The 26,866-nt window shown below is 45.8% G+C and overlaps 3 protein-coding genes across 7 annotated transcripts in view; 2 read left to right on the top strand and 1 right to left on the bottom strand.

The window, feature by feature from the left end:
- Positions 1 to 721, top strand: part of LOC143111991 (uncharacterized) — a 12,071-nt gene extending 11,350 nt beyond the window's left edge. For all 4 annotated transcript variants that reach the window (XR_012984648.1, XR_012984646.1, XR_012984647.1 and 1 more), the window contains 2 exons: positions 60 to 208; positions 333 to 721. The gene's annotated coding sequence lies outside the window, so the exon portion shown is untranslated. The remainder of the gene's footprint in view (positions 1 to 59; positions 209 to 332) is intronic.
- A 151-nt stretch (positions 722 to 872) lies between these two features.
- On the top strand, positions 873 to 3,101 carry tex55 (testis expressed 55). The gene is made up of 5 exons (XM_076274385.1): positions 873 to 1,344; positions 1,558 to 1,647; positions 2,504 to 2,665; positions 2,775 to 2,837; positions 3,036 to 3,101. The coding sequence occupies exons 3-5, from the start codon at positions 2,513 to 2,515 to the stop codon at positions 3,099 to 3,101; spliced, it is 282 nt and encodes a 93-aa protein (XP_076130500.1). The 5' UTR covers positions 873 to 1,344; positions 1,558 to 1,647; positions 2,504 to 2,512.
- A 167-nt stretch (positions 3,102 to 3,268) lies between these two features.
- arhgap31 (Rho GTPase activating protein 31) lies at positions 3,269 to 26,571 on the bottom strand. 2 transcript variants are annotated; one of them, XM_076275236.1, is made up of 15 exons: positions 26,192 to 26,571; positions 25,115 to 25,705; positions 18,088 to 18,190; positions 17,326 to 17,470; positions 17,070 to 17,152; positions 15,952 to 16,059; positions 14,828 to 14,985; positions 14,069 to 14,279; positions 13,828 to 13,937; positions 13,620 to 13,676; positions 12,761 to 13,014; positions 11,082 to 12,480; positions 9,585 to 10,850; positions 9,232 to 9,416; positions 3,269 to 8,887 (listed from the first exon to the last, which is right to left on the bottom strand). In XM_076275236.1, the coding sequence occupies exons 2-15, from the start codon at positions 25,218 to 25,220 to the stop codon at positions 8,078 to 8,080; spliced, it is 4,995 nt and encodes a 1,664-aa protein (XP_076131351.1). In that variant the 5' UTR covers positions 25,221 to 25,705; positions 26,192 to 26,571; the 3' UTR covers positions 3,269 to 8,077. The 2 variants fall into 2 exon arrangements, with proteins under 2 accessions (XP_076131351.1, XP_076131352.1); XM_076275237.1 differs by lacking the exon at positions 13,620 to 13,676.
- Positions 26,572 to 26,866: the final 295 nt, after the last annotated feature.

The following is a 26,866-nucleotide window of genomic DNA, read 5'->3' on the forward strand; positions in this document are numbered from 1 at the left end:
ATTATCACTTTACATGACTGATATTGATTGATATATTTTCAATTGGACATATTTTGCAGGATCTCTTGAAGTCTTTCATAACGTACGCACCTGAAGTACGCACCAAAGCGACTTCTCTTTACATACGACTCGATGAGAGCCCGCACATAGTTGGCCATCATAGATCACAATATCAATATCGGAAGGGAACAAAAAACAACGCTTGAGGGTACAGTAATTAGTAGAATAACTAACTTGATTTCGGACTTATTTTACCATGGCACACATAGCTAAACATAGTTATAGTAGCCTACATAATCAACAACTTATTTTTACTTTTGTCTGTGGGATAGGAAAACCGCAGTACAAGTACATGTACACAAAGACGACACAGCAGTGGGTGGCTAAGCCAGTGTATGAGCCCACCTCTCAGGACTTTCGAAAAGACCTGATGGAGGACGTCTTGAAGTTGAGGGAGGAGAAAAGCCTGGAACCTTGGCCCCGTCCTCCTCCTCGCCCAAGAAGGTTGCTGCAAAACATCGCACCAGTGCCGAGGCCAGACCCGTCTGAGTTGGTGGCCCAAAGACTGTCACGGTTCAAGCAACTCTGACTTGTAGTGACATTTCTTTTGTTCTTTTAGAGTATAGTTTTCTTTGTATTTTTTATTTATAATGTAAATAGTTTGTTTTTCCTTTTGTGTTTATTTCATGTTCTATGTGTGGTCTACGTCTTTGTTGTTTGTCTATAAATAAATATTGTACTTTGGAATGAAAACAAACAAAATGTGTTGATTTTATATTGTTGTTATTTCAAATGAGTATGAACAATATTTGTATTACCCTTTCACATTGCAATACAAATAATATCAACAAAGTAACAATTTTTAGTAATTGGTAACTAGATGATCCTGGAAGCGTCTTCTGCCTCCTGGAATCCATGGTATACTCCACTGGTAGAGGGGTATTTTCTTATTGCTGTAACCACACAGCTTGGCAGAACTTGTCTTTCCCCTCATCCCAGTTTCTCTCCTTGAAGCACCCACTCAAGGAAAACCCTGTTGGTAGCATCGGCTAACTAGCGTGCAGGGGACAAGCCGAGATGGGCTATGAGACATACGTTCACACTCGGTATCATGCTTCAACACACTTTAGGTCAATATCACACCGGAATTCTCTAACTAATTTTGCGGTGTCCATAAGATTCTAGAGCGCTACGCTTTGATAAACACTGCGTTTTCGAGAAGGACTACAATGTTCCTATGGTTACAACAACCAAAGATTCTAGAACAGAGCTCCGCTCTAGAATCTTTGGTTACAACCAAAGATCCTTGATTATTAACCCCTCCGCTTCAACCAGAGATCCAAGGTAATGAAATAATCTTTGCTTCAACCCTCTCTCTTACAACTGTTCACAACAATTCGTGTCTATCTTGAGCCATCAGTATTGTATGGGTTATTTGTAAATTCCAATAGGCTAACTTAGCCCGTCTGTTCTCCATGAAAAGCACGGAAGTCGGTGATATGCGAGAAGTGGTGACCATGGTAACGATAATTTGTTTTCCTCTCGCTCTCTGGCCAGCTGATCTAAATAAAACTCGGATTGGTGCGAAGACTCCAATCAGACGGACGGATTCCTTACTGAAGATTTGGAAGAGGCGACTATTTAATAGTAAGCCTAGAATACGCTACGTAACTTGACATATTCAACCTTTTCTCTACTTCTGGCCCTTTGGCCTGTTCACTAAAACAGCGGTAGACTGATTTGGTCTAAAACAATAACGTTAGCCTGAAGCAGTCAATATCATTTTGTAGTTATTTTTAAGTTGGCGGGCCTATTTGGCTGTTTAGATGTTGCTGAAAATGATTGTTATTCTAGAGGAATTAATTATATAAATGGGCCTATACATGTGCATGGTTAAGCCTAATGGGCCATTACTCATGTTTATACAGTCTATGGTAGCTAGGCTGGTTGTGATTGGGTTGCCATAGCCCTATTTACTGACTAAATCAGTCAGCCTGGCTAGAATTCAGGCAAAAAGAGTTTGTGTTTTTTGCAACACAGTTTTAATAACTCATTGTAACTGAACTAAATGTAGTCAAGTCAAGTCACTCTTTTTTTTAATATAGCACATTTTTGTTGTACAGAGTGCAACCCAAAACCAAAATGTGGGCCTACCTTTACAAAAAATAACTGCAGGTATTGGACAAAATAAACATTACATTGTAGTTTTTCTAAATTACAATGCAATACAATGCCGTATAATTTCTTGTTCAAAATACAGCATTCCTGTACGTGTGAACTGCAAAGAATTACTCAAAAACTGCCATTTTGACACTCAAAAACCAGCAGTTTTGATACTTTGTACGGGAAGGCAGGTTTTACAAAACACACTTCTCTCTGCTTCCCAAAATATTGTGTTGTGTTCTGACCACAGGAATAGTCTCAGCCCTTTGTACCTGCTGGAATAGTTCACATGCATAGACTGAGATTGCTCTAAGACTTTGTGATTGGTATTGTGTGTCAGCCCTTAGCCATGTCTAATGCTGAGAAGGTTCTCATCACCGAGCCAGACGCTATAGGCAAAGCTGATAATGCACCAACAGTCCTCATGAACGCCACCTATACAGACCCCTATGAAAAGGCTGTCAGATACATGGAGAAGCACAACATATTGCAGCTATTTCAGGTAAACAAACAAACAAACAGATGCACAGACATACACACACACACACATACTGGTATGTATCAGTAACGAACTGGTTGATGTTTGATGGGATGTGTCTCCATGGTGACAGGAGATAGCTGAGAACCTGGTGTTTGACCGACCTACAGATCCACTGCAGTCAATGCTGGAACAGGTACTGATGCTTTAGAACATCTAACTGAAGCCCATGATTCCACACTACTGTCTGTCTGTCTGCCTGCCTGCCTGTCTGTCTGCCCGTCTGTCTGCCTGTTTGTCTGATGAGTGAAGGTAAATGATCTAGATGCCTGTTTGACTGACAGAGTGATAGACAGATAGGCTGAGAGCTCGAACTCTGAACTCTGTTTTATAGGTGCAAAGGAAGATCAAGGATCGTGAGGAGGCGAAATCGGAAGGAAAAGGTGGTTTTGAAAAATGAAAATAATTGAAAACATTAAGCCCTCCCGCCCCCCCCCCATTTATTTTTGTACTCATAATATAACGAAAGGGCTATGGAAAGAGAGAGAGAGAGGGGGGAATGAGAGTGTGTGTGCGTGGGGGGGGGGAGTAGAAGTACAGTATACAAATGGACATTGCTAATATACGTAGAGTTCTTAGAGTTCTTTATTATTTATTAAACAGATTTATTAACACAAACAGTAGCCACTTATAGATAAGTGACAACAGTTAGAACTTGATAAACACATTTAAAAGGTTACAATGACTGTTCTGTTTTAATTGTTATGGCTTTCCAGTTAAGAATAATCATCTTTGTTTTGCTCCAAACACGTATGACTCTCCTAAGCAATACTATGTAGCTGCTGAGAATTAAAATACAACTTTAATGATAACAAATAAAACTCAAATACACATGTCTGTAAAATCTGCTTAATGAGACGTTTGTCCAGTTTTATCAATGAGGTAAGGACACAGAATATGTATCCATAAATTTAATATGTGAAGACTATAAATCAAATCATGTGGATTATAATTCCAGGCCAGCCAAAAGTAAGGTTTATAAACCAAATATAACTTTGTACACAGCTTTACATGTGAAATACTAGAAGTACTGCCTGACATAGGCGCAACTGAAGCAGTGACAAAATAAGATCAAAGAATAAGCTTTCAGTTGTCTGATAATGAGACGTTGGCAAGAGTGTCAGTCTTCTGGACCCTGCAGACCGTAGCACTGTTTGTGAGAAGCCCGAGATTTTTCCGTCCCTGCGAGGGCCCTCCTCCCCAACCCCGGCCCTCAAATCAGGCTCCTTATCAGGGAGGATAAAACGGCACCTCCAGCTCGGACACATTCCTCTCTACACGTGAAACCATCTCAGTGCCCAAACGCCAAACCACCCTGAATCACTTATTCAACACACAAAACATCCATCGACCCACACAGTTGTTTAGTGTTTAGTTGTGTGTGTGTGTGTGTATGTGTGTGTTTGTTAGAACGGGAACAGCTATCCCATAGTTTAAGGCTGTCATTGAGTTATGTGTTATTGCCTTTCAGTGTGTACAACATAGTTGGTGGTTTGGGGTGGGAGGGTGGGGGTTAGCATGGGAAGCAACACAGACTGACCTTAGAATGTGCTGACTTTACTAGTGTATCAAACTGCCCTTAAGCCTGCAAATGTGTGCAAATTGGCTAAATTAATTAGACAATTACATAATGCCTCACTTTAGAGTTCTGTCCAGTAATACTTCAGTGTTTCAGAACCACTAGCAGCATATTATACCCATGAATTTGTGCATGAAGCTGTGCACAGAGAGTCTCACCACCAGCACCATACAGACGGAGTTTGGGCCCATTTGAGAATCCCAGGAGGATCACTCTATATCTCTCCACTGGACAGATCCAGCCAGTCTCTACAGAACACACAGCTGTGCAGAAAGGGACGCTCACAACATCAGCACTCACCCTGCCCTGCACGTTTCTCTTCCCTGATCTGTCCCCCCATGTAAGCACTCTTACTATACACAGATCCAAGTCCAGGATGGTCCAGGCACCAGACTCCATTTGTAATCCATTCTGTGTTTTCCCCCCCAAGCTCAACCTAAATGACAGCCAAGCTTCAGCCCTGTTTACCTTGCAGCGAAGTGTGCTTGAGTCACCTCACCACTGCCCTCTGCTGGTGGTTTTACCACACTGCATGAAGGGTGGCGCCCTCTCTGTAGTTTACCCACACATGAAAGCTCTCTCCCGGCACTCACTCTCTCACTCACCAATCTCCTCTGATAGGCATCCAAACCAGTCTCAGCAGCAGACTGTGTGACCTGATTAACCCTCAGAGAGGAGGGGCATCATTCAGTAGCCTTGAGCAGAGGCTCACTAGAACTCCATCACGACTGCTGTAGGGGCGAGAGGCATTCTGGGAGTCATGCCACTATCCATTTGGCTCGGACTGCTCGAGTTGTATGCGCGAACGTAGCGTAATTACCTGACTTGTAGCACTTTAGCGCTCCAGTTTGTCTTTGTTTATATTATATACTTTTATTACTTTTATTACTTTTTCTGCTGTTAGTGCATGTTGTGTGTGATGTCTGTATGCTACTGAGACCTTGAATTTCCCCTTGGGATCAATAAAGTATCTATCTATCTATCTATCTATCTAGAATATGGACGCCACCAGGGCAGCAGCTGCCTCGGTAGTGCTGGGCGCTTGCCTAGAACACGAGAGCAAGCTTATGGCTCATCTAAACAAGCTACAGGATGATTTGCATTCATATTCAAGCTTCATCACAAGTGCTGTCACGTTTTTCTTGAGCCATGAGGGGCAGTCGGCTACCAGTAGCAGTAGTAGGCTTGTTATTGTTATTGTTAGCTATATTAGCCTCTTTAGCAAACCAGCTCGGAAAAAAAAACGTTATATTGTATTGCACGCACGCAAGACTGGGCAATGAATTCAAATGGTGACCGGATTAAAGCACTGTTGTAATCGAGTGTGTAAGAGCATTTAAAATCAACATTAATTTGACTAATGTAGTACAAATACAAAGAAAATACATATCATCTTCAGCAATTATGGGCGCAGCGATCTTTGTTTTAAACTCGCACGTTCAGCTCGGTGCACACTCAGGAGCCCTGAGGTGGACAGTCGGAATTCCGACCAAAAGGGGGTGAGATTTACAAAAGTGTGAGATTTACACTTTCCAACTCGGGCAGGGGATTTCCGATACAAATGGATAGACCCATCAGTACTGTAGGGGTGAGAGGCATTCTGGGAGTTGGAGTCAGTGCTGTAAGGGCGAGAGGCATTCTGGGAGTTGGAGTCAATGCTGTAGGGGCGAGAGGCATTCTGGGAGTTGGACTCAGTCCTGAGGGTGGCTTATCGTAGAAGGTTAGACAGAGAAACAAATGGCTTACTGTGTAAGAGAGCATACTACAGCCTAGGGTTTCTTGAATTTCCCCTTGGGGATCAATACAGTATCTATCTATCTATCTATCTATCTATCAATCAATCATACAGCACAACGCATCTCTCTGATTCTCCTAATGTCCTACTGACTAGGGGAGCAAACTACAGCCAAGGGTTCCATACAGCACAATGTATTAGTCTGTTATTTAGCAGGGTTGTGTGGTTTGTATGTAGTGTGTTTGGGGTTGTGATGTAGCATTTAGCAGGTTATTTGATAATCTGTGTGTAGTGAGTTTGGGGTAATTTATTATACGGCTCTTCAGAATGCTGCAGAAAGTTCCACTAACATGAACGGACCCTACCAATGTATGGAGGTCCGATATTTCTGTATAATGACCGCTGAGAAAAATTAATGACTGTTGTAAATGGCAACGGGTTTTGTGCTTCTGATTTACATCTTTCATATTATTCTGCTCACTTATCGCTATGGAAATTTGGTTCTCAGTGGAAGTCCCGAAACGGTAACAAAATTATTTTAAAAGACATTGTGTGAAGTTTCTTTTCTCATTCTGCAAAGTAGCCGCATAATAAGTGGGACAACATATTGTCTGCCGGTCATTATGGAAAAAATAATTCCCTTCAGGACAAAGCATGGCCACTCCACATCAGGGTCCGTTCCCCAGTTCTCCATGTCGGATCTTATTTTGCAATAATGACTGGCAGACAAAACATGATCCCTTACGTCTTTATCAGGGTTATATGTCAGTGTGTATGCAGTGAGGCTGGTGTAGTAGTGAATGTATTGGGTCGTCCCTCTGGAACACATCATCTTCCTCTTTCTCTGTTTACACACTTCCTAGTCTCTCTCTCTCTCTCTCCATATCAGTTTCTGTCTTCCCCAACTTCACCTGGTCAAAGTCCAGTCCTGCCCTCCAGTTCAGCTTCATCTGTGTGTCTCTGGGGGATGGGACTCTGATTCCTCAGTAAAGTGCCTATGTCCCCATAACCAGCATACATACTGTAGAGACATACAGACATACATACATACATACATACATACATACATACATACATATACATACAAACAGCATACATATGGCATATTCCAGTACAAGTAAAACTTGCATTGAGATGAACTCTCCGTGAGTGGCGCTGCCGTTGTTCTTGAACGATCACCTGACATCTGGCTAACGTGCCGCAGCACTATAATCCTCCGTCATAATGTTACAGCAGCAACCTGTGAAGCCATGGAGCATTAGAGTATCATGAGAACAAATGCCCGGTTCTTGATGATAGACTCAGAACATAGAACTGTCTGAGAATTCCCAACACCGAGGTCACAGAGGAACAGAACATGCTGAGAACTCAAAGACTTAATGGAGCTTTAAGTTGCTAATGGTTTAGAATGTCAAATAGATTTGTCTTTCAGACTGTTTCCATAGTTCTGGAGTTTTCACTTCTCACACCAGGGGAGATGGATTGGGTATGTTATTGCTATGAAGAGTCCTCTTGCTGTGATTGTTGACAAGAGCACATCAGTAGCAGGACAGGAGCTCATCTCTGAGACAGCACCAGCTTCAGCATGTCTGGACTGATGTTTGATGAGATGGTGCGCATTTTGAGGCTGCTGGTCTGGTGCAATGATTGGATAGTGTGCATCCTTTGCACTTCTGGCCTGGTTGTAGATCTACAGTCGCTCCACTCCTCAACCCCCCCTACCCCCACCCCCTCTCCCCCGGGTAACTACGGCTCCCAAAGCACTTAATGAGTTTGTTGAGTTTGTTGATGGGTATGTGTTCTTCATCTCGCCATTGAAAACTCCCCTGATTCATATATAACGCAAACCTGTCTGCATTGACATCACTCAATCTAATCTGTATATAACCTGTCTGGATTGCCTTCACTCAATTTAATCTGTATATAAAATATCTGCATTGCCTTCACTCGATTTAATCTGTATATAAAATGTCTGCATTGACATCACTCAGTCTAATCTGCGTATAACTTCTCTGCATTAACATTCATTCAGTCATTCATACATAGTCTGTCTGCATTGCCTTCACTCGATCTGCCGGCTGCTACGGTTGTCCAGCACCATCGAGCGCCGCTGGGGCTGGTAGAAGCAGCTGCCGGGCGATGTCTCCAGGCGCTGCCCGCTCTTAGGCAGGGTCATTTTGCTGCACCCGGTAGAACCACCTCTCAACACCACCCCGCCATCAGCAGTTACCGTCTTGCAGTTATCCACGTGCTCTTTAGAGGGGACATCTGAGGCTTGACCGCTCGTTTTGTCCCGGCGGGATCTGGTCTCCTCCTGGCGATGCGAGGGCCTGTCCCAGAAGCTGGCTGCCCTGCCCAGCCCGGCTGCGGCCCGGGCGTGGGGCCGATCCGGCCGAGTGGCGGCAGCGTGATGGGGCGCAGAGGAAGGGGGCGCTGTGGGGGCGTTGGGGGGATCCATGATGGGGAAGGGAGGGCTGAACAGCACCAGGCTCTGGGGTCGGGGCCGGTTGCGGAAAGAGGGCCGCTGGCGGAGCAGCGAGGAGGCCGGGAGAGGGAGGTGCATCTGGTCAGGGTAGTTGGGCTCGACGTTGGGGGAGTGCTTCCTCCGGAGCACCAGCGTGTCTGCTGGGGAGGTGGGGGAGGGGGAGCATGGCACGGCCGGTGTCGCCGTTGGCGACTGTGTTACCCGGGGAACAGGCTCACGGTTCTCACGTTCCTCCTTGGCACGGGAGGATGGGGAAGGAAGAGGGGCTGGAGTTGCCGTGGCAGTGCTTCCATGTGGCTTTTCCTCCATCGTTTTGAAATCTTTCCGATTCTCAGGACCCTTCTTCTGATCTTCTGGAAGCTTCTTCAGATCTGAGGTGGCCGAGCCCTGTGCACAGAGATGTGATGACCTCAATAACTGTATCTATAATGGTAAATGGACTGTATTTATATGACTGAAGGGTTGTGAAGTAAAATGTACTGTAGTCCACAAACATTCATGGAATGGAAATTAACTCAACCTTTATTTCATTTATCTGAATAAGACCAATGCTATTTGAGGTACTATTTGTCCCTAGAAAGAGCAGCAGAGAATGGTGCTTTGAGGTATTTTGGAGTGAGTCAAAGCTAACTTGGTTTAATCTACACAACAGTTACTTTTTAAAGCCAAAGGCGTTTTAAATATTTATGTCTCTTCTGCCTATTTGGTCATTTAAGATGGAGGATAGTTACGGGCATGGAGCTGTACTGGACTTTGGGTGGGACCACAGGGACGGCTTTTGCCTGGCTCGTCCGGATGGTGAGTGGCGCTCGCACAGAGGCCACTCCCACTGGAGGCGGGGCCGAGTTTCGTCTGGCTGGGGCCCGGGGGTTGCCTAGGAACAGCTCCAGCTCCTCTGAAAAGTCGGCACTGCCACCTTCAGAAACACAAAGCAAGTCAGATTCTGCTATATGACATTAGTAATTTTACATTGATTACTATATAATGAATATATGTACGTATATTCCATTTTCCACTGCAGTTAGAGCTGAATAAGCCAAATGCAATCAGAGTTGCTGAGCAAGACACAATAGCATTGCATTACCTTTGTTGGCTCGCCAACAAGCACCACCAGGATCTCGCCGTTCCATCAGGTTACATCGACTTTTCATGGTGGAAAGATCCAGAACATTCTGATGAGGAGTCGGCTGGTTGGAAATGTCTCTAATGACCCTCTGCTGAGATGAAATGTTGTCATGGAGGTCAAAGACAAAGTCAAGCTCACGGTCCAGGTCAAGAGAGCAAGGACGGTGGCGGCTGGTGGGAGTGAGTACGGAGCTGGAGGTTCTGGTTCCAGCCCTTTGCTCTGGGAAGCTGGGCCGCAATGGAGCGGAGGGTGATAGAGTGGAGTCGTGGGATGCTTGACGCTGGAACCTCCTGGCAATGGGGGCAGCTGATGCTGGAACTTTGGGCGCCAACTGCAGTGGGGGATTCTGGGGGTTTTCAGGTCTCCCCTCTGATCGGAGAGATTGGATGATGGGTGAGGAATTTCTGCGGGAGCCAATTGCCTCGTTTCTATGGGAGACTCCAGTCGTCTTGGATAAAGGTTCTGGTATCTTCTCCTGAGTGAGCTTCTCTATTTCAGGACCTAACTGAGAGACAGTTGCCTGGGAAACACTCTTTTTGTTCTGATTGGCCACATCACCAAACAGCTCCTCAATGGTTGGCGTATGTAGCGGACTGGTCACCCACTCAGTGTGCATCAGATCATCCAAGGGCTCCACCTGGTCAAGCCCTTTCTCCTTCTCTCGTCCTTTTTTCCGCTTTTCCTTCCCTCCACGCCGGACACCCTGCTTCTTCTCCTCTTCCTCCTCCTGAAGCGTCTCACCCAATGGCGTCTTTCCAGGAACCTGAGTGTTCAAATCACCAAGAGCCTTTTCAGCTGGTAGGGTTGTCTGTTGAGTTGCCATGTCATTCCTACCAGCACTCAAGTCTTTGGCTTTATCCACTGTTTCACAGGAAGTCTCCAGTGATATCACAGACCCCAACAAAGCCGGCTCCTTTTGATCATCCTTTGATAGTGCCTGGGTGCCTGACTGGTTGGTTGTGGAGGTCAGTATGTCCTCATGGTCACTGAGAATGTCGGTCTCCCTAAGAGCACTCAGATGTGATAGAGCAGGCCCAAACTCTGGCAGCAGAGGGGCTTGGTGTGTTGTCTGGCCCGCTGGTATCTGCTCTATGGAAGTTGAGGGGGCATTTGTCTTGAGAGGTTCAGAGCTCAGGTTGGAAGGTTGAACAGGGGCCAAGTTTTCTTCTGGAATGTTCTCCATAATCCGCAGTTCATCTTCAGGCCATACTGTCATTACAGAGCCTGGATGAACAGACGAAATAACAAGAAAGTCAGACATGCAACCAGTTTTCTATTCTCTCGTTATCATCATTTCAGTAGGGGCTATGTTTACATGAGCATGCACTATATCTGTGGGTTTACTAATCTAAAGAATCCAGTCAATGCTAGAGGCAGAACACTTCATTCACCTGCAGTCCTTCCTCATCTAATCACATTTTGAATATAATACAAAGGTTGAAGAGTATTACTTGCCTTCCAGTGTCTGACCTTGGACTCCTCCTTTGTTTTTTGTTGCCATCTGGTTTTTGTTACCAGGGAGATTCTGTAGATTGTCATCGTCATGGAGATCTACCAGCTGTACATTCTCAGCAGCTCCTGACTCTGGTGCAAGGCCAGATGAATCACCATCTGTGGTAGATTCTGGTGTGAGTTCTTTTCCAGTACTGATGTCAGATTCCGGTGCACATTCATTTCCTTTACTGATGTTGGATTCTGGTGTTCTGTTTTTTCCACTACTGATGTCATCTGGTTTTGGTGCACAGTCTTTTCCTGTGCTGATGTCAGATTCTGGTGCACGTGGTTTTCCCGTACTGATGTCAGATTCTGGTGTGCGTTGTTTTCCAGTACTGATGTCATCTGGTTGAGATAGCTGAGCCTGTGGGGAGTGTTTAGGGCTGGATTGAGTTAATGGTGTCTGTGTGGGCACTGCCCCTGATGTAGAGCTTCCTAGGGTAGGGTGATCTGTGCCAGGGTGGGACATAATGTCAGCTTTCTGGGCTGGGGTTGGTAACAATGCTACTCCAGGTCTGACTGAATCTGGTGAAGATGGACCGGGTGAAGATAGACCAGGTTTAGATGGACCAGTTGTAGATGGACTATGGACTTTGGTGACTTTAGGACTGAGGTTCTCATTGGAGGCACCATCACCTGGACCGCAAGCACAGGGTTCTGGAATGGAACTTTCACCCTGAATCTTAGGGTTGTGGTTCTGAAGGGGGATGGTCTCCATGTTGGATAAAATGTCCTCCAGTCCTGGTAGAAGACATTCCGCTGGGTGGAGGCCAGCTGCCCTGCCATCACGGTCTGCTCCTCTATCTGGACGGCACGTGCTCTCTTCCGGTGTGACACTGACGGGACAGGAAGCTGCCGATACACTGTCCGCTACAGCACCACTGGCAGGCATCCTGCGGGCGTTTGGCTGCCGTTTCAGGCTTTCGCCACCTTCCTTGGTTGGGTTGGATTGTGAGCCTGAACTGATATCAGGTGTATTCTGTCCCCCTGAGTAACCAGGTTCAGAGGAGCTAGACCCTTTGGCAGGTTTAAGACTTGGGTTTGGGTTCAGACTGGGTGGGTTTGGGCTAAGACTAGTTGCACCGGCGCCACCTGGCCTGCAGGGGGTGCTGTTGGCACTGATCACAGCAGACACCCGCAGCGGTACTGAGACAGCAAATGGCTCTGAGATGTTTAAAGCTTTCCGCTGGTGCCGTGGCGACAAGGAGGGGGACTCTAGCGGGAAGAAGGATAGATGAGGGGCGGAGCCAACCACAGCTGCTCCCCCAGAGTTGTGATGGGAGGAGCTTGAGAAGAGCATGCGTCGGTTCTTGGGAGAGGTCGGCCGGAAGGAGCCAGAAGCTTCATCCCCTTTGAAGACCTAAAAAGAAAGCATTCAACAGCGTTTAGACTGCGTGAGCTATTATAAACAGGACCTTCACCTTGATTCCTTCAGGGTTCACAGGCAACATTCCTAAGACCTCCCTCTAAACCTCAAAATGAAAACCCCTCATAAAGACATCCTTGTACAGCAAAGTTCAGCTATATAAGACCTCTTTTTCAGGCTCTGCAGGCAAGGGTGCATGCACACACACACACAATCATATGCACACTCATGCACACACACACACACACACACACACATACACACACACACATACCTTGAGCTGCTCTGGCAGGGCCTTCTGTGAAGCTGCTGGTCCCGCCGATGAGGCACTTGCACTGCTTGTCGGTGATCCTCCAGTTGATGACACACTTTTCTTCGGGCTTTTGGGGCCCCACACTTTAAGGTCCTCGTCTGACAGGCTGAAGTCTGCCTCTGAGCCCAGGGTCCGGGACTTGATTGGCAGGCCATTGCAAGCTCCTCCCCCTGAACCACCTACCCCACTATTGCCAGATGAGGGCATGTTGTCATCTGTTGTCAGGGAAACAACCAGTTTAAAACTGATGTCACCAACATTTATGGCATACCCATGGCAGACTCTATAAACAAATTATTACACTATCAAAAAGTTATTATTATGCTAAGAAAGTAAACTATGAAATGATAGCCTTGGTGCAAAAGCACCAATTAACACCTAAAGAACAGGAGTAAAAGACAGAGAAATAAGAATGAATAAAGGAGAGGAAAACTATACTATATGGAGAAAGGGATGAGAGAGAGAGAGAGAGGGAGGAGGGGGAGAGAGAGGGGGAGAAAGGCAAGAGAGAGAGAAAGTTGGAGAAAGGGAAGACAGAGAGAGGTAAGAGGGAGAACGATAGGTAAGAGGAGGAGAGAGCTGGAAAAAGGGAGGAGAGAGGGGGGGGAGTAGAAGGAAATAGAGATAGAGCTGGAGAAAGGGAAGAGGGAAAAGAAAAGAGGGAAGAGAGAAAGAGCTGGAGAAAGCCCACATGGAGAGAGGGAGTGAGGAAAAAGAGAGAGAGAGATAGGATGAGAGGGAAGAGAGAGAGAGCTGGAGAAAGGGAAGAGAGAAAGAGCTGGAGAGAGGGAAGAGGGAGAGAGATCTGGAGAAAGCCTACCTGGGGAAAGGGAGCAGATGGAGTCCATACTCTTGGATGGACGGATTGCAGCTTTCTCTGGGGAGAACAGAAGAAAAAGGAGGATGACAAGATGTATCTGTGCAGAGAGAGAAAGAGTGTGTGTGTGTGTGTGTGTGTGTGTGTGACAGTCAGTTTTGCTTTGTGTATGAGTGTGTTTGTACCGCTCTGTGTATGAGTTTGTTTGTACCGTTGTCTTGGGCTCTCACGAGCACACTCCCATTGCGACTTAGCTTTGCTGAACGACCAAGACCGAAGATTGACTTCCAACGTTTTGATGATTTGCTGGAAAGCTTTCGCCTGAGAGAAATAGTGAGAGAGAGCAAGAGCGAGTGAGAGTGAGTGTGTATGTAAATACCTGTGACAATAAGGTGTTCAGGTGTCCAGAAGTGATGCACATTATGGTGGGAGCTATGGACTGCTCTACATACTTGCTATCAGATAGGTCGATGACGGTGTGGTAGAGTGTAGCCACCGTTCTCGTGTCCGGGAGGCTGTTCTCCCGTTGCCGGGCGGGATGGTTGGCACCTAGTGACCGCGCCTGTGCTTCCTCCAGGGACATGAGCTTCAGGGAGCCGCAGGAAGTAGTGGAGGAGGGAACAGGAAGTGTAGCGTACTTCTCCGCCACCGTCGGCACCGAAGCTGGGTGGAGAACAGAGGATGGGAGGCAAACTGAGACTCTAACTTTCCGCTTAACTTCAACATTCCGTCTAGACTTTAATGTTCCGTCTAGACTTTAACGTTCCGGTCCATTTCTCCCTCTGTATACACAATCCATCCTAATCCTCCCTTAAGCCTCCTCGTAAATTTCATTCAAAAAACATCATCCATGGAGGCGTGTGGCACCATTAGTTTCAGCGCCCGCCCATACAGCGCCCACATTCCACATTCGGGTCCAAGTGCCCACGGGGACCCAGGTGCGAGTCCGACTGGGTCATTTCCCAATCCTACCCCATCTCCCTCTCCCACTTGCTTCCTGTGACTCTCTTTACTATCCAATCCTACCCAATCTCCCTCTCCCACTTGCTTCCTGTGACTCTCTTTACTATCCTATCATCCGAATAAAGGCACCCCCCCCCCTCCCCCACACAAAAGCATCATCCACCATTGCAGTGAGCTCTGTGTGCTATCAGGCTCTCTGTGTGCCATCACTATCAGTAGTGCTCAGTAGTGAGTCTGCTGGGCTCTACCTTCTCTGGGCGGTCCCAGGTCCCGGTCCGGGCAGCCGGTGCCGCCGAAGATCTGGTCCGTGTGCTTGAGGATAAACTCCACCACGCTCTGCTGCACACGCACCTCCATGAAGGCAGAGTCCCCCGTACAGGACGTGGCCTCCTCCATATCCTTAGACCTGCAGAGCGAGAGAGAGAGAGAGGGAGAGGGATGGAGAGAGGGAGGGAGTGATGGAGAGGGAGATAACAAAGAGAGGACAGATGGGGAAGAATAGAGAGAGGAAGAGAGAGCATGAGCATACCGTATCCTGTAGGACACATTACCGGAAATGCTATCGACATCAGAGACAGAGGAGCATACCTGTCAACATTTAGCTTTCCAAAAACGGGAAAAAAATCTTCGGGGGGTTGGGGGGGGGTCAGTGTTTGTACCAGATCAGTGTTTGAATATTTAACATGTTTCATACACGTGTTTCAACACTGCATTTCGGTCGTTGCTTTTACCTTACCATTACCTTACGCATGCCAGTTATGTATCCACCAGCTACCTGCCTGCAGCCTACTTCCAAAACTCCAAAGCTGCTTGCTGTCAGATTTGGTTCCGAGGACACAAGTTGCCTATTGTGTATCAACAACACTCAATAACAGTTTATGTGATGTGTTAATCAATTCAATTCCCAACAATTTGACAACAGCTAGTTTTGGAGTAGGCCATTCAACTAGCCCGCTTGCTTACGACGAGACTCAGGCTGCGCAGTTGGCACCCGCTTCCTTATTTGTGTTTTGGGTTGCCAGGTTTTAGCCTATGACAAAACGGTTGAAATTGAAAGTAAGTGATCGTGTATGTGTAGGGTGTAGTTCATACACAATCTGGCAACCTGGGAGATGTCAGACTAACAGAAAAAATGAATGGATCAATGATTTTAAAATGAAGTTTGATGCAAATTACGGGAGTTTTCCGGGAAAAATAACAAAACGGGAGGGTGCCGGGAAATGACCTTGAAATACGGGAGAAACCCGGGAGAAACGGGAGTGTTGACAGGTATGCAGAGGAGAGGCATCTGCCAGAGACAGAGGAAAGGTGTCCATCAGGGATGCAGGTGTCTATCAAAGACAGAGACACTGATGTCCATTAGTGGTCTCACCTGAGCAGGTTGGGGGCCCACACCAGGGCCAGGTTGCGGGCATGCATGTTGGTCTGATGGCTGAGGGTCGCCAGGTGGGACAGGTGCCTGCTGAGGTACTCCAGAGTCCTGTGGCGATGAGGAGGGGAGCGAGAAAGATTAGTGGATTTTTAAAATTTAATTTATATAGTATATTTAGTATTTAGTTTTGTTAGTTTTTCTTATCTTCTACTGTCTCTATTGTACAGTGGAGTTTTGTTATATGTATATACTTATATTTACCCTTTCTGCTGTAAGTGCGTATTGTGTGTGATGTCTGTATGCTACTGAGACCTTGAATTTCCCCTTGGGGATCAATAAAGTATCTATCTATCTATCTATCTAGTCTTGTTACAAATACCAGGATTATTCCCTTTTAAAGTTCATAAATCTTAGTTCCAATTTCAGTCGGAGGGCAATCCAGCCATGCCAGTATATTCATCGTGCCGAGAGCCAAACCATAGCCACAGTGGGAATATCAATATTTCATATGTCTCATTGCATTATTGAGTGAGTATGTGAATGAATTAGTGAACAAGTGAGTGAGTATGTGATTAAGGGAGTGTGCGACTTTGTGAGGGAATGAGTAAGCGAGTGAGTGAGCAAGTGAGTGAATGAGTAGGTGTGTGTGTGAGTGTGTAACTTAGTGAGTGAGTGAATGAGTAGGTGTGTGTGTGAGTGTGTAACTTAGTGAGTGAATGAGTAAGTGTGTGTGTGAGTAGGTGTGTGTGTGTGAGTGAGTGAATGAGTAGGTGTGTGTGTGTGTGAGTGTGTAACTTAGTGAGTGAGTGAATGAGTAGGTGTGTGTGTGAGTGTGTAACTTAGTGAGTGAGTGAATGAGTAAGTGTGTGTGTGTGAGTGTGTAACTTAGTGAGTGAGTGAATGAGTAAGTGTGTGTGTGAGTAGGTGTGTGTGTGTGAGTGAGTGAATGAGTAAGTGTGTGTGTGAGTAGGTGTGTGTGTGTGAGTGAGTGAATGAGTAGGTGTGTGTGTGAGTAGGTGTGTGTGTGAGTGAGTGAATGAGTAGGTGTGTGTGAGTGTGTAACTTGTGAGTGAATGAGTAAGTGAGTGTGTGACTTAGTGAGTGAGTGAATGAGATACCGTAGATGGGCTTCAGGAAGCTCCTTCACCACACTCTGGATGTGGCGAAGCTGTTCGTTCTCACCCTTCACCAGCATGGCATCCTGGGAAACCAGAGAGCAAGAAAACGTTCCGACTAAACCATCAACAGGCCAAGCCAAATAACTATGATTAAAAAGCACAGTCTACATAATGTTTAATGTGTGTGTGTGTGTGGTGCGTGCGTGTGTGTGTGTGTGTGTGTGTGTGTGTGTGTGTGTTCACTCTTCATACTCACAGTGAATTTCTTGTAGAGCTGGTACGTGAGCAGCGGGTTGGGCAGTTCTCTGAAGTACAGCTTACAGAGGGACCCCACACAGTGGATGTCCTGCAGGTAGATCTCTTTAGTCAGGTCAGGACACGAGTCCGTCACAAACTCCTGCCTGGAAAGACACAAGGACACTCACACACACGCACATGCACACACACACACAAACGCACGCACACGTAGACGTACATGCACATGGCCACACGCACACACACACACACAAACACACACACGCACACACACACACAAACACACACACACACAAACACACACACATGCATGTCAGACATTTATACATTTTTTAGGGGGAGTTAATGAACAGACAAGAGAGAAATGGATGAATGGATATGTGGAGGGAAAGGATGAATGGATGAGTGGAAAGATGGATGAACGGATAAGTGGGTAGATGGATGAACGGATAAGTGGGTAGATGGGTGAACGGATAAGTGGGTAGATGGATGAACGGATAAGTGGGTAGATGGATGAACGGATAAGTGGGTAGATGGGTGAACGGATAAGTGGGTAGATGGGTGAACGGATGAGTAGATGAATGGATGAGTGGGGAGATGGATGTATTAATGGATGAGTGGGGAGATGGATGTATGAATGGATGAGTGTAGATGGATGAACGGATGTATTAATGGATGAGTGTAGATGGGTGAATAGATGAGTGGGGAGATGGATGTATTAATGGATGAGTGTAGATGGATGAATAGATGGATAGATTTGTACCGTAGTCTCTGGATGTTGGATGTGACTCCAGAGAGTCTGTAGATTCCATCTACAATTCCATGTTCCTCAATGAACTCAGCACATGTCCTTAGAACCTGTGGAACTATAGAAAGAGAATCCGTTAGAGGACAAGGAACCAGCCTTCAGACATGTCAGTATTTAATCCACACCATGACAGATTAATATCACAGAAAAACCTCAGATTGATTAATTAATTAATTAATTGATTGACTGATTGATTGATTCATTGATCGACCAATTGATTGTTTGATTGAGGTTGATTTCATCCATGTCTGAGAATCATCAGAGAAAATGGAAAAAAGGTTCAGAAACCTATTGTACAGATATGCTTTACTGTATATCTTAAGAAGTGCAACACCGACACCCTGTTACAGACTGACCGACAGACCCTCAACTGACAGTCCTCTTACACAAACATACACGCATACACAAACATACACACATACTTACACACACACACACATACATAAACATGCACACACACTTTAACACATGCACACACACATACACACACACACACACACACACACACACACACACACGCACAGATGGACATGTCCTGTCCAGGTGGCTATTCTGAGTTGGGGTCTACATCCTGTCCATATTGTGTGTGTGTTTCTGAGAGAAAGAGGGTGTATGTATGTGAGAGTGTGAATGTGTGCATCTGAGAGAAAGAGTGTGTATGTGTGAGTGTGTGTCTCTCTGTGAGGGTGACCACTGGATTATTCAGACAGACAGAGATGTGAATACTGTGATAGTAAATATTGCTTTGTTTACTAACCAGCCAAACAAAACCAATCCTTTCTATCACTGTTTCTCTGTGTCTCTGACTGTGAACACAGGAAGTCAGACACTCAGCCCCGCCCCTTTAGAACTTTAGAACAGGAAGTGTGAAACTGGAGGAAATGCTTTGTTTGTGAGAGAGGAAGGAGGTGACACACACACACACACACACACACATACACACACAGAATTACATTTACACACACACACACACACACACACACACGCGCGCGCGCGCACATACACATGCTCAGAATCACATTCACATACACCTATATATTTAACCCAGCATACACAGATGCAGATGTTGTTATACATTTCAATCACACGCAAATCCATACACACACACAAACTAAAAATACAGGAACATCACACACACACACACACACACACACTAATATTGCTGGATATATCAATGTACACACACTTCATACACAATAGAGAAAGTTCACTTACACACACACACACACACACACACAATATAATTAGTGGCAGAACGCCCTGTTGAAGTCCTTGAAGTATAGCTGTGTGCAGCTGTGTGTGTGTCCCTGTGTGTGCATGTGTGTGCCTGTATGTGTGTGCCTGTATGTGTGTGTGCGTGCCGTGAACAACAATCTGGCTTCCTGCTATTCAAACACTCAAAGCCTTCTGGGAAACCACCGCCCTTGAGTGTGTCTCAAAATGGCTCTCCTTGTTTACCTCCAAAACCATCAGTCCATCCATACGGCCGTACATATAACCATTTATCCACCCATACAGCCGTACATATAATCATCTATACATCCATACGGCCGTACATATAAAACCATCTATCCATCCATACAGCAGTACATCTATGTCTAAAAGCATTTAGTAATCCATACTAACGACTATCTACCACTGAAACAATTATCCACACAGACAGGTAGCTCTCAAAAGCAATTCCACTGAAACAAATTGAAAGTGAAATGACATGCACAGGTATGCAGTGTGAGCTGAGAAGGCCTTGGTCAAAGATGTTTCTGATAGATTACTCCTGGACATCTTGGTCAAAGATGTTTCTGATAGATTACGCCTGGACATCTTGGTCAAAGATGTTTCTGATAGAATACGCCTGGACACCTTGGTCAAAGATGTTTCTGATAGATTACGCCTGGACACCTTGGTCAGTGATATCTCTTATAGATTACGCCTGGATGCCATGGGTATAAAGAAATGTGATGGGATAAAATCCAATCCCGTCCCCTTTGGCACCGGCTCACCATGAGGTGAGGATTTACCATGAGGTGAGAATGGACATGATGTTACATGTTTGATGTTCAAAAGGTAGGTGGGGCCCAGGCCCCAGTGGTCCTGTGGTCCTAATACACAATTAGCTAACAAGTAGCATGTTGCTAACAACACATCAATTTCTTCTTCAGATCAGCAGTGTTAGATTTAGCGTGGTATTATACGAAAGCATCCTAATAGCTAATGTATGTTTCTTGAAATTAAATGAAATGATCACTCCAGGGGATTCTAATGATTCTTTTTTTTATTATCGTGTTACATGTTCCAAATGTAAAGCACTTTGAGCTGCATTCTTTGTATGAAAGGTGCTATACAAATAAAGCTTATTATTATTATTATTATTATTATTATATTATTATTATAATGTGCCACTGAAGGATGGCTTGTAATCTGAGACTTTACCGTCACATAGAGTCTGACTCTGGCTATGGCAGTGGAGTTCAATCAGAGGAGATGTGTGTTTACAGTGACAACAAACACAAAAAACTAGAGTAAACACTCTCAATACTCAGCAAATCTCCCATCACACACACAGACAGACAGTCTGAGGCAGTCCCCGCACACACACATTTATAGCACATCAATAGCTGTTGCAGCACAACCTCACACACACACACACACACATTTATAGCACATCAATAGCTGTTGCAGCACGACCTCACACACACACACACACACATTTATAGCACATCAATAGCTGTTGCAGCACAACCTCACACACACACACACACATTTATAGCACATCAATAGCTGTTGCAGCACAACCTCACACACACACACACACATTTATAGCACATCAATAGCTGTTGCAGCACGACCTCACACACACACACACACTCACACACACACATTTATAGCACATCAATAGCTGTTGCAGCACAACCTCACACACACACACACACACACACATTTATAGCACATCAATAGCTGTTGCAGCACAACCTCACACACACACACACACATTTATAGCACATCAATAGCTGTTGCAGCACCAACCTCACACATACACACACACATTTATAGCACATCAATAGCTGTTGCAGCACAACCTCACACACACACACACACACACACACACACATTTATAGCACATCAATAGCTGTTGCAGCACAACCTCTCACACACACACACACACACACATTTATAGCACATCAATAGCTGTTGCAGCACAACCTCACACACACACACACACATACACACAAACACACACACACACACACATGCACACAAACACAAGCAAACCCTTACACAGCTGCTGCAGCACCACCCTACACACACACAGTGTAATTGTTTTTCCTAATAACTTTGTATAGATTTTTTTTTTTTTACACTGAATGACCTTTGTGTATGAAGTGTGCTATATAAATAAACCAGCATTGCCTAAACAAGCCAGGTGTTTGGTCTCTGTGCATGAAGTGCGCTACACAGATAAACAAACCAGGTGTTTGGACTGCAAAGCCCAGTGACGCATAAAGGATGGGGTCCACACCAGGCGCGATACAAAGAGTTGAAAACATCGGGGCTCTTACTCAAAAATATATACTGTTGTCTTAAGGACATGGACAATTTTTGCACACTTTTAGACAGAGAGTTGTTCTCAAACTGTGCCGTCATCCACACTGCTGTGGTTGGGTAAGAGTCAGGCGCGCATTGGGGTTATTATAATTATTTACATATGGCTGTCATTTTTTGTAAAAGTCTGCCTTGGAAATTCTTGCTTTAGTGTGCTCTCTCACAGAAGCATGGAATCACTGAGCTCAACTAGTTGGCTAGATGAAGCACACTTCTCCACCAACCTGTGAACCTAGACAAGGCAGGTGGCTGAATGTCTGAACCTGCCAGGTTGCAACAACCACCTGCGGTTCCTCTCGTACTGAACAGGATTACCATTGCAACAACACATCATCAGCAGGGTAAAACTAACCTGTCTCACAATGGTCTAAACCTAGCACACGTTCCCTATTCGTCAGTGGCTCTCTGCTGATACAGCAACGGAAGAGTCCTCCACTGCTAGCCCTAATCCTTTCTTTTTCAAAGTGTCTTTCGTGAAATAGCAAGCTACCACCAGAGGCCAACGATCATAAAAGACCCGTGTGTTCTCTGTCGTAGATCTGTTTTTCTTTCTGAGTTATCTGCTTTCCTTTGCGACCTCATCAATATTATTATTAACATTCTAGAGGGAGAGAGAGAGTCACAAAGCGATAGGCTTTTTCAGTCTACTGTAAAATATTATATCCAGGGCTACACTTATAACATTCAGGGCTGAAGCCCTGGCTTGGCGACGCCCATGGTCCACACCCTCCATGTGTTAGACCTGCATCCACCATGACAGCATACAGAGAGGTGCAGCGGCGGATGGGAGGATGGTCCTGATGGAGCAGGACTACAAACACACGTGCCTGACCCGTTACACAAGACCAGGTCCCTGTCAGAGAGGAAAAGCTTCCTTGTAAACAGGCAGCATTTAGTCGACTCTTCTGGCCACTTCCGAAGCGTACAGTCCCCCTCCTCGCATCGCATACCAGCGTGACCCTCTGGGAGCAGAGAGGAAGCGCTTGGCCCAGGAGCACCTTACCCAGGTCAAAGGTCACGAGCACAGCCATGACAGCAGGACTGAAACAGGCTCAGAGTGAAACTGGCCAATAAGATGATAAGATTAAGGTTACTGGTGGTAGAGGTGTGCTGAGATTAAACCTCACTGCCTGTGCTAGCACCTGACGCTAGCCTCCAGGGTGCTAGCCTCCAGGGCCCTCTGGGGTGCTAGGCTCAGCCTCCAGGACACTAGTCTTAGCCTCTGGGGTACTAGCCTCCAGTGCACAAGACTAAGCCTCCAGGAGGGTCAGCCTCCTTTGTACATTTTCATCCAGGACGCAATGTAGGATTCACAACTCATGGAATACATACAGCAGGCTGAGCGATGATGTCTAACAGGGCAGCCGTGGTCTACTGGTTAGTGCTTCGGACTTGTAACCGGAGGGTTGCCGGTTCGAACCCCAATCAGTAGGCACGGCTGAAGTGCCCTTGAGCAAGGCACCTAACCCCTCACTGCTCCCCGAGCGCCGCTGTTGTTGCAGGCAGCTCACTCCACCGGGATTAGTTAGTGCTTCACCTTCACTTTGTGCTGAGTGTGTTTTACTAATTCACGGATTGAGACCAAATTTCCCTCACGGGATCAAAAGAGTATACTTATAATATATATACTTACAGAACCCATGAAACATACAGCAGGGCCCAAAAGTGTTATTAGAGTGGGATTATAATCACAGACAGCCCCTTTGAGCTAAGTAAGTAAGTATTTATACTCTTATACTCTCTTATATATACTCTTTTGATCCCGTGAGGGAAATTTGGTCTCTGCATTTATCCCATTCCGTGAATTAGTGAAACATACACAGCACACAGTGAACACACAGTGAGGTAAAGCACACACTAACCTGGAGCAGTGAGCTGCCTGCTACAGCGGCGCTCGGGGAGCAGTGAGGGGTTAGGTGCCTTGCTCAAGGGCACTTCAGCCGTGGATGTGGGCATGGGAGAGCAGTGCTCAACCACTTCTCAATAGTGCTACAGAGGCGATATCCAGCTAGATATCTATCTATAGGCGATATCTAGCTAATGAAACACATAGAGCGGGCTATGGAATGATATCCAACAGAACCTTATATTTATCTATTTGTTTAGCTGACCAATCAGTGACCAACAGTGGTGAATGTTACTGGAAAGAGAGGAGAACAACTGCCTGTCAGAACCAGCACTGCCAACTCGTGCCACATATGCTTTCAACAGTGAAAACCAGATTTAGTTATGTTTTTTTTTTTAATTAGTCATGGACATGAATAAAGGGAGCATTTTCGTACAAACTCAGATTTCTACTGCAAAATAGTAGCCTAGCCTAGGCTCAATGCAAAATAGTAGCCTAGCCTAGGCTCAATGCAAAATAGTAGCCTAGCCTAGGCTCAATGCAAAATAGTAGCCTAGCCTAGGCTCAATGCAAAATAGTAGCCTAGCCTAGGCTCAATGCAAAATAGTAGCCTAGCCTAGGCTCAATGCAAAATAGTAGCCTAGCCTAGGCTCAATGCAAAATAGTAGCCTAGCCTAGGCTCAATGCAAAATAGTAGCCTAGCCTAGGCTCAATGCAAAATAGTAGCCTAGCCTAGGCTCAATGCAAAGTTATGTGTGGTTAACGTTACCATTTTTTTTTTTTTCAAATATGAAAATTGTGTCACGTAAGGGCCCTGTTCATGTTGCACAAATCTTTTAATGACATTTTGAGTCTGTTAAGAGGCAAAATAAGGCACATTTAGGCCTTAGCATTGTAGCTGACTGGGAGTAGCCTACTGGCCATTAGCTGCAGCTACTCCAGTTCGGTACAACCGATTTTGGTCGTTTTTTTCCCTACCGACAGTACTCGGTGACGTCTAGCGATCAAGATCCATGTAAAAATCGGCCGTATTTCTCCTTTAATCAATACGTATCAATTCATCAATCAACCAACTGGTAAAGTCACCTGTCAGTCAACCCACTGTGTGTTACAAACACAGGCAGACAGACAGACAGACAGAGAGAGAGACAGACAGAGAGAGGGAGAGAGAAAGACAAGCGCACAGACAGATTGACAGACACACAGATACACAGACAGGGAGACACACAGAAAGGCAGGCAGACAGACAGACAGAGAGAGAAAGAGAGACAAACAGACACACAGACAGACAGACACAAATGTAAGCAGACAGACAGACTGGCAGTTAGATGCATACATATAAACAGACAGACACACAGTTAGATGCATAGATATACAGACAGACAGATACAGACAGACAGACAGATAAATAGACAGACAGATGCACATCCAGACAGATAGATGTATAGATATGCAGAAAGACAAACAGACAACCGACACACAACAAACAGACAGTTAGATGCATAGCCAGTGCAGTTCTTAGGGTTTGAGTCTCACCATCCTGCCCTGTTGCCTGGATATGCTCTATGAGGTCACAGCCGAAGGCGAGGTCTGCCCCTCCTCTCTTCCTGGAGGTCTTCTGCTTGGCCCCCTTGTTCCTCATGGTGAGGAAGTCGTGAGACACACGTCAAGCTGGAGGGACGGAAACGGCCAGCTGTCAGCCTTCGGCCCGCATGAGGACCAGACACCGGACGAGGAGATGCCAAAGGAAAACACCTACGTCTCCTGAGTCGTCATCGTGACGGGTGGGGAAGCGAGGAATGATGATGGCAGATGACAAAGCTGATAGCCAAAAATATAAAAATGAAAAACTCAGCAGGCTTGTGGCCTTTACTGCTGGATAAAGTTCAGATGAGTCTGTCTCCAGGTAGAGTTGACACTCAGTCTAATTCAGGCTTAAAATTGATAAGCGCTTTCATGACCAGGGTTCAGGTCCTCTTATCCGGTTTCATCAAAATGCTGATCTTTGGTATCGTCCAGTGCAACACTATCCATCAGCTTCAAGTGTGTCCATAATAACAGTTAGAAGCTCAGGACTGTCCGAAGTTCAGGACTGAGAGTACTTTAAACATGTCAGTGATGCTCATCCTAAAGACAATTTAGAGACAAATATGTAGTTATGGTTCCATGTTGATAAGGTATTTAGCAGACAGAAAATATGTGGTAGTTATGCACTCTCATACACAGACACACACACACACACACAAAGGGAAAACAAAAGGTCTACACCCTTTCCACGTGCAATAAACAGCACTCCTTGACTTGAACACAGAAACACACAGTAACTGTCTCCCACACACACTCTCACTGACACACACACACACATATACGCAAACCAGTACCCATCAAATGTAGTCAGCCACAAAATGACTCAATGTTTTTGCAAATAATCACTTTCAAACATGTACTTCTGAACTCCATGAGGGAGATATGTTTTCTATCTTTCTCTCCCACACACAGAGAAACACACAACCACCCTCTTCTTAGCTTTCAGAGATCCCAACACTCAAAACCACAAAAAGGAAAAAAATATTTCAGTAACACAGCAAAAACTCCAAAAAAGTTAAACCTTACACAGTCGAGACGGTCAGGAGGCAGAAACAGCAATTCCCTTCTCCAGCATAAAACACAGACAAGATAAATAGCCTCTTTTTTCATGTCAATTCCGACCCAGTTCTGTGAAAATGGCACAGTCAGTCCTCAGTCTCCTCTCTCCCATGAAGCGGTCCAGTCATCGACAGGAAATGAGCCTGGGCCCGACAGAGAGCCCGACGGTCGCCCAGCGCAGCGCTCAGGTCCAGATGCCGTCGCTGGGGCTGGGGTCGGTCGAGGAGCCGCACCGCTCTTTCCAGGACTCTACAGGAGAACTGAGTGAGGACGACGGCGTCCTGTGTGAAAAAGCCCCGCCGAGGTGTGTGGAGCGGGGGAGAAGCGAGAAGCGAGAGAGCGGAGTCGAAGCGCCACACTGGCCTTCTCCTGCCCCTTCAGCCGTCCCTTCCTTACCCACAGGAAGCAGCGCAGGCGCTCCACAGCGGGGGGAGGGGGGGGGGGGGAGCCCGAGAACAAGCGTTTCCTTTAGGGCCGCGCCAGAGAGAGCAAAAACAGCTCGCCTCACCAGTCCACCACTAACCCCTGGACAAACGGCTCCCGCTGAAAAACAGTCTAATGTCTCTCATCCAGCAAAATCCCTGATGTCAATGGCAATCTACATTGCTATATTGCTGGTGTCTGTCAATATCAAACTGGCAA

Source organism: Alosa pseudoharengus, unplaced genomic scaffold, assembly GCF_046254945.1.
Source record: "Alosa pseudoharengus isolate Yale_2024_CS ecotype anadromous, Long Island Sound unplaced genomic scaffold, YU_APseudo_1.1 YU_APseudo_1.1_scf_8, whole genome shotgun sequence".
NCBI classification, from domain to species: Eukaryota; Metazoa; Chordata; class Actinopteri; order Clupeiformes; family Clupeidae; genus Alosa; species Alosa pseudoharengus.

Excerpts from the sequence above, each read along its gene's own strand:
- tex55 (XM_076274385.1), top strand. The coding sequence starts at position 2,513 with ATGTCTAATGCTGAGAAGGTTCTCATCACCGAGCCAGACGCTATAGGC. Across the intron at positions 2,666-2,774 it reads ACATATTGCAGCTATTTCAG|GAGATAGCTGAGAACCTGGT; the intron begins GTAAACAAACAA and ends CCATGGTGACAG. Across the intron at positions 2,838-3,035 it reads TGCAGTCAATGCTGGAACAG|GTGCAAAGGAAGATCAAGGA; the intron begins GTACTGATGCTT and ends TCTGTTTTATAG.
- arhgap31 (XM_076275236.1), bottom strand. The coding sequence starts at position 25,220 with ATGAGGAACAAGGGGGCCAAGCAGAAGACCTCCAGGAAGAGAGGAGGG. Across the intron at positions 17,471-18,087 it reads TCCAACATCCAGAGACTACG|GCAGGAGTTTGTGACGGACT; the intron begins GTACAAATCTAT and ends GTGTCTTTCCAG. Across the intron at positions 8,888-9,231 it reads TCCAGTACAGCTCCATGCCC|GGCTCGGCCACCTCAGATCT; the intron begins GTAACTATCCTC and ends CTCTGTGCACAG.